Raw genomic sequence first — 10,963 nt, forward strand, 5'->3', positions numbered from 1 at the left:
TAGGTGCTCTACCTGAGCCTCTTTGTGTTCAAGGCTAGTGCTCTACCACTTGAGCCACAGCAACACTTCTCCCTTTTCTTGACTAATTTATTGGAGATAACAATGTCACCGAGGGCTGGGAAGGTGGCTCAGTGGTAGAGCGCTTGCCTTGCATGCTCAAGGCCCTGGGTTCGATTCCTCAGCACCACATAAGCAAAAAGAAAAAAGCCAGAAGTGGCGCTGTGGCTCAAGTGGTAGAGTGCCAGCCTTGAGCTGAAGAGCTGAGGGACAGCGCCCAGGCCCAGAGTTCAGGCCCTACAACCGGACCCCCCCCCCAAAAAAAAAAAAGAATGTCACCGACTACTCAGGAGCTACTCAGGAGGCTAAAATCTGAGGATATCAGTTCAAAGCTAGCGCAGGCAGGAAAGTCCGTGAAACTCTTATCTCCAATAAACCACTCAGAAAAACCAGAAGTGGCGCTGTGGCTCAAGCAGTAGAGCGTCCCCTTGAGCTGAAGAGATGAGGGACAGCGCCCAAGCCCAGAGTTCAAGCCCATGACCAACAACAACAACAAAAAAGGATTACAGGCATGAGTCACCAGTGCTTGGCTATATTGATTATTTTATTTATTGCCAGTTCTGGGGCTTGACCTCAGGGCCTGGGCACTGTCCCTGAGCTTCTTTTGCTCAAGGCTAGCACTCTACCACTTGAACCACAGAACTACTTCCGGCTTTTTCTGTTGATGTGATACTGAGGAATGGAACCCAGGGCTTCATGCACGCTAGGCAAACACTCTATGTATTGGTTATTTTTTTTTCTTTTTTTTGGTGGGGGGGCTATCCGGTCGTGGGGCCTGAACTCTAGGCCTGGGCGCTGTCCCTCAGCTCTTCAGCTCAAGGCTAGCGCTCTACCACTTGAGCCACAGCGCCACTTCCAGCTTTTTTCTTTGTGCTTATGTGGTGCTGAGGAATCGAACCCAGGGCCTCAGGCATGCAAGGCAAGTGCTCTACCACTGAGCCACCTTCCCAGCCCCATGGTTATTTCTTGAGATAGGATTTAACTGATGTAGCCTGTACAGCGATCCTCCTATTTGTTTCCCTTTGCTTCTGGGATGTCAGGCATGCACCATCCCACCAGCCTCTGTTTGAGTAAAGTCTTGTTGACTTTGATACCTGGACAGGCCTGGAACTGTGACTCCCTCGGTGTCTGCTTCCCGAGTAGCTAAGATTACAGGTATAAGGCAGTTGTACCTGGCTTTGAGTCCGTCTCCCTCTATAGCCCAGGTTGGCTCAGGAGCATGTCCTAATTCCTGCATGGTGACCCGCCATTCTCCCTAGAGACCCCGGCTCCACCCCCCCCAAGGAATGACATGGATGTTCAAGCAAAAATAGTTTATTTGAGGATGGAAGACTTAAAATTGGATGGTCCAAGAATGCAGCAGCAGCAGCTGCCTAGAGTTGACCCAGACCACCCTGAAGGCCTTGGGGAAGCTGGGCAGTGAGGATGCCCTTTCCCTGGGACCCCCTTGCTGCCTCCCCTGGGGAGGGATTGTGCAATACCAGAAGTCACTGTCATTGTCCAGACACGTGAGGGTTTCTCAACATAGCGGCTAGTAATCCTGACGAGGTACAGACGCAGCCCAGTGGCCAGGCCAGGTATGGCCTAGCCATCCAGTGTTGGTGGAGTCCCCCCAATGTCTCAAAGACCCTTGCCAGGCTGGTCTGTGTGCCACAGCCTCCGGCGGGCAGCCCAAGAGGCCACAAACTCACAGTTGTGATAAAGGAACATTCCAGAAAGGGTCAGTACAATGCCCACATAGCTGAGGGCGCTAAGTTGGCTGCCAAATAGAACCCGGGACAGGATGAGGTTGCCCACGACGGTGAGGTTGCCCAGGACGTGGACGGTGAGGGCCGAGGTGAGGGCCAGCAGGGAGAAGCTGGCCAGGTTGTAAACCACGGACAGGAAGCAGCTGAGCAAGATGCAGGCCCAGAGCTGGGAGTCAGTGGGCGCCGGCAGCGGGGCCATGCCAGTCTCCAGCACCAGGGCAGCGCCCGCCAGCAGGCAAAAACTGGGCAGCGAGGTGGCGTACAGCAGGGTCACCGCGTCCATCCTCTCTTCCTGTAGCAGGGCACCTGCGGCCAGGACAGCAGCCGTCAGCACACAACAACCGCGCGCCCGAGTGCTGGGATTACAGGCATGCACCACTGCACTCAACCAGTCCCTAAGACCACAACCCAGTTGTGAAGCTTCTGTACCCACTACCCCAACCTCCTCTTTCTTAGAGCCATCTATTCCCGCACTAGCTCTGGCCACCTAGCAGGGACAGGTCGCAGCACTGCTGTGTATTAGGAACGCAAAAGGGGAGAAAATGGAAGAAGCAGAAGGAAACATGACGAAGGAGGCAAGAAGGGTCTTAGAATGATTTGAGTCAACGTGGCATTCACTTCTGATCATTGGGATGACAAGGGAACAAACACAGTCATTGTTGGATTTGGGCTGTCACTGTTTATCACTGATGATCAGCAGGGGTTTGGTTTTTACTGGGATTTGAACTCCAGACCTTATGTTAACCATAGTTAGATATTCTATCACATGAGCCATGCTTCTAAGCCCTTTTTGCTTTAAGTTATCTTTCAGATAAAGTTTCATGTGGTTTGTTTTGTTTTGTTATTACTGTCTTGCCCAGGTTAACTTCAGACAGCAATCCTCCTCCCTACGCCTTCTGTATAGCTGGGATTACAGACATGAATCACCATACCCAGCTTGTTGGTTGAGATGGGGTGGGGGGAGTGTCGCAGTAACTTTTTGCCTGAGCTAGCCTCAAACTTGGACCCTCTGGATCTCTGTCTCCCAGGTCATTGGGACTATAGGTGTGGATCACCATGCCCCGGCAAGCAGCAGGTTTTGCTACCAACTCTAGGTTTACGTAGATGAATCCAGAATGAACAGGAAATCCTGTTCAAGAGAAAGAGTTGCAAGGGGGGGGGGGGTTATACTGCCACCTGCCCAGGTGCAGTTGCATGTCATACCCGTGAGCCACACCTGCTTCTACCCAGCCTAATCCACCAAGGAAACAGAGCCATCATCAAATCAGACACAGCCCAGCTGTGTGCACATGACAGCCTGTGCACAAGAGCAGTGATTGCCAGGGGTGTGTGTGTGTGTGTGTGTGTATGTGTGCACACGCGCTCGCACGTGCACACGCACCAGTGCCAGAACTAGAACTAAGAGCTTCAAACTCCCCTTCACCTTTTTGCAGTTATGACTGGGTGCTCTACCACTTGAGTTAGGTCTCCAGTCAGGTATTTGTGGAGGGGACTTTTTTTTTAATTGTAAAGATGATGTACAGAGGGGTTACAGTTACATAACCCAGGTAATAAGTACATTTCTTTTGGGGGTCAGGTGCTTTTGCTGATGGGAGAGTCCTGAGGAGCTTTTCTGTCCAGGCTAGCTTTGACCCTCCATCCTCAGAGCTCAGCCTCCACATAGCAGGCTCCCAGGCATGAGCCACTGCAGCCCACTGGTTTGGGGCTTTCTGTGAGTGTGAGCTGAGGAGGATGAGTAACCCTTTCCCAGCCACTCCCTGCCTAGCAGAGCCAGGCTGAGCCTTTTCCTGACACAGACTTTCCAAAGAGCCACAGCGGGGCTGACACACCGGCCCGGCCTCCTGCTCTCTTGGCCTCCAAATTTAGCACCCCAACAAGCTGCCTGAGGCCTCACACTTCAGATCTCATCACAAAAAGGTCAAGGTCATCAGATGACCTTCACCTATGGAGGCCTGCAGGTTCTAGCCTTCCCTTCCTGCCTCTCCCACCTGACTCCCATCCCGCCCAACCACCGCCCTCCATATCCCCTCCCAGGGGCCAGAGGGGAGTCATCCCCCCAAAAAAGTCACGCCTGCCATTCTGCCCTCTTAATGCCCCTGCTACAAACCCTCCACACTAACCTTCCCCCCCCCCAGGCTTTTTTGTCTCAGCATCTGCACTGGCCTCATACACACCTGCTCCTCCAAACCCTGTTCTCACCTGCTAATACCTATCCCCTTGTTAACTCCCCGCTTGCTGTGTGATGCACTCACCCTCTCTATGTCTCTGCCTCCTTGTAGTTAATGTGGGAAGGGTGATATTCTCTCACAGGAGCCTGACACCCAGTGTGCCCAGCCTCTGCTGGCTGCTACCTAGTGCCCTGCACAGCCTGGATCCCATCCCGGAACACATTGTCCCATGGGATCCATAGGAAGAAGCCCCACCTCAGTCATCCCTGTGCCCACCTTGTTCTAGAAGTTCTGTCCTGCTGAGTGAGGCTCCCCCCAGTCAGCCTGAAAACTCAGAAGACCACATTAGGCTGCCCTGTGATACCAATGGGTAGGGCTGAAAACAGCCACAGCAGTCTGGCACCCCTCCCTCCCTCCCCCCGCCCCGTGGACAGGAGGGCACCATCACCCCTCTCCCCATGCTGCCCCCCTGAGCCTACAACACAGCTGCCTGAGCTGTCTTCCTCCTGGACTCTGATCCATGCCTCCCAAGGGCCGGATCTCAAATACAGAGCTGGAAGCAGCCACTGACACTCTAGTCTGAATTGAGTCCTGGCGCCTCTGGCAAAAATAAACCTTTCTCAAAAACCCATCTGGGGGATTGGGAAGGTAGCTCAGTGGTAGAGTGCTTGCCTCACATGCATGAGGCCCTGGGTTCGATTCCTCAGCACCACATAAGCAGAAAAAGCTGGAAGTGGTGCTGTGGCTCAAGTGGTAGAGCACTAGCCTTGAGCTGAAGAGCTGAGGGACAGCACCCAGGCCCAGAGTTCAAGCCCTACGACTGACTCTCCCCCCAAAAAAAGTCTGGGGAGGAAGGTACAGAGTCAGAGGGAAATGGGAAAATATACAACAGAAGGATCCATCAGCTTAATCTCAATTAAAAAAATTTAAAAAAAAAACCCATCTGGGCTCCCAGCTCCCGTCCTTCCTCATTTTGGCTGGGCTCCTATCTCCTGTCAGTAGGGGCCTCTGGCTACCTTCGCTACCTCCTTAGCATCTGAGCCAGATAACCCCACCAGCTTACCAATCAGGATGCCAGAATTACCCACCAACTGCTCTCTGCCAGGCCCCAGGCCAGGTGCTGGGGACACAGAGAGACACTGGCCCTGGGACAGCCCAGAGCAAGCGCCCAACCCACCCAGGAAGCGAGGACGCTGGAACTGGGGGGAGGAGAGGACTGGCAAAAGCCAGGATGTGGCTGGATGCCAGGCCTATGCCACCTGGTGCCCGCATGCTCTAATACCTGGCTGGCCACAACCCCTCCTGTGGAGGGGCCGGCTGGGCCCTGCCCGAGGCATATGTGGTCTCAGCAGGTGCAATCTGGGCCCTTCTGGGCTTGGTGGCCTTGCCCAGGAGGCCCCATAGGGTCAGATTTCCCAGAGTCAACGCATGCCCAGAGCTCATATAACTAGAGGCTAAAATAGAACTAGGCTTGATCCTGCCTCAGGGCCCAGAATTAGTGGGGACAGGACCTCTGGGCTTCAGCTCCAAAGATGCTACGGCAGGGCCTAGTTCAGACACCAACCTTCCCCGGCCCTCAACCCTAGCCCGGCACACCTGGAAATCCCTTTCTTCTCCTAGGCCTGAGCCACCAGAATCTCTCAAATCTCCTCATGCTCCAAAAAGGTGGAGAAACTGAGGAAAGAGACAACCTAGACAACCTGCTCCACACAAAGATGAATGAAGGCAAAGGCGGAGCCTTATGTGCCCTGGCCCTCCCCAGATCTCGCTTGGATTGAGGCTGAGATGCAAGCTGGGCCTCAGTTGTCCTCAACAGCATAGGCAGGAAACACCGCTACCCTCAGGCAGATGGGTATAATAGAGTCTAGGCCTAGGGGCTGGGAAGGTGGCTCAGTGGTAGAGCGTTTGCCTTGCATGCATGAGGCCCTGGGTTCGATTCCTCAGCACCACATAAGCAGAAAAAGCCAGAAGTGGTGCTGTGGCTCAAGTAGTAGAACGCTAGCCTTGAGCTGAAGAGCTGAGGGACAGCGCCCAGGCCCAGAGTTCAGGCCCCACGACCGGACCCAAAAAAAAAAATAGAGTCTAGGCCTAAAGCCTTGGATGGGTCCTGAAGTCCTCAGGAGTGTGTGACCCTGAATCAGTCATGAACTTCTTGATACCAGGCCACAGTGGTTCAGACCTGTAACCCTTAGCTACTCAGGAACCTGAGATCCAGTGGATTGCAATTTGAGGCCAGAAAAGGCAGTAAATTTCTGGAAAATAACCAGAAAAAAAAAAAAACTCTGCTGGATGTCAGACACCAGTGGCTCATGCCTGTAATCCTAGTTACTGAGGAGGCTGAGGAAAGTTCATGAGATTCTTACCTCCAATTAACCACTAAAAAGCTGAAAGTAGAGCTGTGGCCCAAATAGTAGAATGCGAGCCTTGAGCAAAAAAAATCCCAGGGACAGTGCCCAGATCCTAAGTTCAAGCTCCAGGACTGGCGCACACACACACAAAAACAGGGCTTGGAGGTATGATTCAAGTGGCAAAACAGTAGCCTAACAAGCGCAAGGCCCCAAGTTCAAACCCCAGTATATCAAAAAACAAAACAAAAATCCTCTTGATACCGCTTTGGCAGGATAATCACAAGTTCGAGGCCAGCCTGAGTACACAGCAAGACCCACTTTCAACCCTCTACCCCTCTCTCCAAACCTTCTATGGGCCTTATCACATCACCAGTAAAGTGCTGATGAATAATATGGTTGCTATGACAACTAAAGATCAACATCTAGCTCCAGGCCTGTCACACTGCAGCCCAACACTTTCAAATCATAGCAGTGGCTTGACCTCTTTCCCCTCCTCATCCTCCCTCTGTGTTCAAAGCTTCACTTGAAAACCACACACACTAGGGTGTCTCCAGCACCTGGGTTCAAACGTGGCTTGTGCTGTTCACAAGAAAGTATCTCCATCAATCCATCAATAATACAGTACCAGCTGTTATCAGGCCCAGCAAGATTTTAAAAAACCTTGACAGGGAACAAAATAGAGATCTTAGGACCTCTTTGAACCTCAATTTTCCTCTCTATACAATGAGATAATGGCCAGGTGCCATTGGCTCATGCCAGTAATCCTAGCTACTTAGGAGGGTGGAATCTGAGGATCACAGTTCAAAGCCAGCTCAGGCAGGAAAGTCTGTAAGACTCTGATCGTCAATGAATCACCAAAAAGCTGGTGGTAGTGGAACTGCAGCTCAAGTGGTAGAGTGCTAGCCTCAAGCCAAAGAAGCTCAAAACAGTGCCCAGGGCCTTAGTTCCAGTCTTCCCTGCGGCCACACCCCTCGGAGCATCCTGACCACACACCCACCCGACTCCCCCCGTGTACTCACTCTGCTGGACGGATTTGAGGCCTCGCAGGCAAGTGGCTGCCAGCAAAAAGCCACAGCCGGCGGGAGGTGCCCGGAGCTCCCCGGCCAGGCTGCAGGCTGCCCCCAGGCAGAGCGGCCCCATGGCTGCGAACTGAAGGGGGTGGTGTCTTCGGCCCAGCAGCAGCGCCGACAGGGCCAGCGTGAAGAGGGGCGTCATGGTGGTGGCCAGCTGTGCCAAGTCCAAGGGGACGGTGCTCAGGCCCACATTGCCACAGGCCATGGAGGTGCCGAAGGTGAGACTGAGCAGCAGGACTCGGCGGTGGGCGCCCCCGGGCATGGGGCGCCGTGCCCTCCAGTGGCAGGCCAGCGCCGCCGCTAGCATGTGCAGGGCAGACAGGAGCAGGGGCCGCCCGAACCCATGCACGGTGAAGACCCACTTGTTCAGGCTGGACATGCTGGCTCCTGCCAACACCCACACCACGGCTGCCACAGCCACCCGGGCCCGGCCCGGCCTCCTGAGGACCTGGGGGGTGCCGGGGGAGCACGTGGGGGGGCCAGCCTCCCGGGCCCTTCCGGGCCCTTCCACGGCTTCGGCTGAGGTCATCCTGCCTTCATGGCACTCGGGTGGGCAGCGGCCCATGCGCACCGGTGGGGCTGGGGCAGGAGGCAGGTCTTCAGGGCCCAGCGCAGGGCTGGCAGATCTCCGCCGCTTGGGGCCCGGCCGGATCGCGGGCGCCTCTCAGGCAGGTCGGGGTCGGGGGGGGGGGCAGCCAAGGTCGGGGTGTCGGGCTGACAGCGCAGCTCGGGCCGAGGCACAGCCGTTTGGGGTTTTCTGGTCGGGTTTTTTTTTTGGTTGGTGTGTTGGTTGGTTTTGGCCTGGTGAGCTCCGGGCACCCCCGCCGCCCGGTGCTAAGCGAAGTCTCCCCGCCGCTCCCCGGCCCGTGCTCACACCGCGCTCTCGGATGGAATCCTCGGTCCTTTCTCCCGCCGTCCCCAGGCCGATCGGGCGGAGATCCCGACTCCTCGACCTCCTTCCTTTGTGCTCAGGCCGTGACCAGGCCTTGGTCCGGGCGACCACGGCTCCGGGTACCCAGGAGCTGGGAGGGTCTGGGGTCGGGGGTCGGCGGTCGCTGATTGCTGCCTCCCACAGTGCCTAAGAGATGCGGCCGACACCGACCCGCGTTCCAGCCGCTCCAAGCGGCGAGGTCGGCTTGGCTCCCGCTCCGGCTCCGGCTCCCGCTCCCGCTCCGGCACCAGCTCCAGCTCCGGCTCCCTCTTCGCGCAGCTCGGGCCGGAGGCTTCGGCTCCCAAAGCGTTTGTCCGCGGCGGGCGTGGCCCCACGCTCAGGCCCCGCCCCCTCCGCCCGCGCCCCACCCGGAAAGTTGGGCTGAGCCCCGGCCACGCCCGATAGGTCCAGCCCACGTGGCCACGCCCCCTTAGTGGCCACGCCCCTCCGCGCTTTCGCACGTCTTTTGCTGCCTGCAGGCCCGCAGCTTCTTTTCCGCCTCCCGCCCAGATCCCATCAGCTCCTCCTCCTCCTTCTTCCCAAGGTGTCACCGCTTCTGCTGGGTGGAGTCCGCCCTAGCTGGAGTACTCGGCCTGTTTTGTCCACACCAATAGGATAAGAGCCTTCTCTATTCAGCGCCCAGGCGCCACCCCACCCGCACCCCCATAGAGATCAACACAGTGCCGGGTTAGGCCGCAGGTTGCCCAAGCTATCTTCAAGAAACAAATCCTTGAGGGCCCTGGCCACAGTCATCTCGTGGGATCTTGAGATCCAGAAGAGCTGGGCCACAGCTGGACGCTTGAGAGCCCTTTTAGATCCAGTGTTTTTCTCCCTCCTTCTGCAGATCAGAGTTGGAAGCTGAGTCACCAAGGCCGACCACAGCTGCGGGCAGGGGACCACCATCCAGGCTGACCTCCATCCTGGCCATCAGTCGGTGTCCCATCCTCTGGGCACTGAGAGCTGACTCATAGTGGGCTCCTAGAATAGAAGGCAGGGCAGCTGCCACTAAGACCTTGTCCTGTTTAGAGTTTGGTTTTCCCATCTAAACCACAGATACTGTCTGAGTCAACAGAAATTGCAGGCGTGGCTCTAGAGTGCAGTTAAAAAACGAGCAAGGCTTAGCTTGGAGCCCAGTGCTGGCTGCGAGCCTCCTTCCCCTAGGAAATCTGTCCTCTTTCCCCTGCCTATCTGCAAAGTCCTCACGACAGGCACCTGCCTGTCATTTAGCTTGGTGCTGCTCGCCCTCTAGTGGTCACACTCAGAAATGGCTGCAATTAACTCCTTTCCTGTCATTGGACATGGGTGAAAAATAAAAACAAAAACAAAATAAAAAATAGCTTTCCAAAGCTCAGTAAAGAACCAGACCTCTCCTTGTCAGGAACACCAGGAATCTAGTTTTCTTCTGGCGATTCTGATGCTTCCTGAAGACTAAAAGCAGCTCCTCCTCCTCTTCCTCCTCCTCCTCCTCCTCCTCCTCCTCCTCCTCCTCTCCCCCCACTTCCCTCCCTCCCCCTTCTTTTTCTTCTTCTTTTGTTTTTGATTGGTCCTGGGGCTATAACTCTGGGCACTGTCCCTAAGGTCTTCAGCTCAAGGCTAGCACACTACCACTTGAGCCACAGTGCCACTTCCGGTCTTCTGAGTGGTTTATTGGAGATAAGCGTCTCAGCCAGGTGCCAGGGGCACAGACAGATAATCATAGCAACTGAGGGGGCTGAAATAAGTAGATCGTCGTTCAAAGCCAGCCCGGGGCAGGAAAGGCCGTGAGACTCTTAACTCCATTAACGCTCAAAAACTGGAAAAAGTATTGTAGCTCAAATGGTAGAGTGCTAGCCTGGAGCTGAAGAGTTCAGGGACAGTGCCCAGGCCCAGAGTTCAAGCCCCATGACCACCAACAAAGAAGAGCACAGACTAAGGGATTTTCAGGCTGAGGTCCAAAAATACAGGGACATTTAGATGGGGTTTCTCTAGGAGAGGGTGTGGAAGGAAAACAGCCTGAACCAGCCAAGGAGGTAGAATAGAGACATTTATTTTCTTCCTTTTTCTTCCTATGTGTATGATGTTTGATTTATTTATTTATTTTGTGCCCAGATCTAGGGCTTGAACTCAGGTCCTGGACATTGTCTTTGACCTTATTTGCTGGTCTGGTATTCTACCAATTGAGCCACAGCTCCACATCTGGCTTTTTGGTGGTTCATTGTAGATAAGAGTCTCATGCACTTTCTTGCTAGGGCTGGCTTTGAACTGTGACCCTCAGATCTCAACCTCCTGAGTAGCTAGGATTATAAGCATGAACCTTTGATGCCTGGCTCCAGCCTACTTCTTTTTTTTTGTTTGTTTGTTTTTTGGGGTCCGGTCGTGGGGCCTGAACTCTGGGCGCTGTCCCTCAGCTCTTCAGCTCAAGGCTAGCGCTCTATCACTTGAGCCATAGCGCCACGTCTGGCTTTTTTCTTTTTGCTTATGTGGTGCTGAGGAATTGATCCCAGGGCCTCATGCATGCATGTGGCTTAGTGGTAGAGCGCTTGCCTTGCATGCATAAGGCCTTGGGTTCAATTCCTCAGCACCACATAAGCAGAAAAAGCCAGAAGTGGCGCTGTGGCTCAAGTGGTAGAGCGCTAGCCTTGAGCTGAAGAGCTGAGGG

The 10,963-nt window shown here is 54.8% G+C and overlaps 1 protein-coding gene across 1 annotated transcript; it reads right to left on the minus strand.

Moving 5' to 3' along the window:
* Positions 1 to 1,677: 1,677 nt before the first annotated feature.
* Positions 1,678 to 7,959, minus strand: Slc35e4 (solute carrier family 35, member E4). The gene is made up of 2 exons (XM_013014366.1): positions 7,341 to 7,959; positions 1,678 to 2,111 (listed from the first exon to the last, which is right to left on the minus strand). Exons 1-2 carry the CDS (start codon positions 7,957 to 7,959, stop codon positions 1,678 to 1,680), a joined length of 1,053 nt encoding a protein of 350 aa, XP_012869820.1.
* Between the last annotated feature and the right edge of the window lie 3,004 nt (positions 7,960 to 10,963).

This window comes from Dipodomys ordii, unplaced genomic scaffold (assembly GCF_000151885.1).
Source record: "Dipodomys ordii isolate 6190 unplaced genomic scaffold, Dord_2.0 Scaffold23, whole genome shotgun sequence".
Classification (NCBI taxonomy): Eukaryota; Metazoa; Chordata; class Mammalia; order Rodentia; family Heteromyidae; genus Dipodomys; species Dipodomys ordii.

Excerpts from the sequence above, each read along its gene's own strand:
- Slc35e4 (XM_013014366.1), bottom strand. The coding sequence starts at position 7,959 with ATGGGCCGCTGCCCACCCGAGTGCCATGAAGGCAGGATGACCTCAGCC. Across the intron at positions 2,112-7,340 it reads CCTCAAATCCGTCCAGCAGA|GTGCCCTGCTACAGGAAGAG; the intron begins GTGAGTACACGG and ends TCCTGGCCGCAG.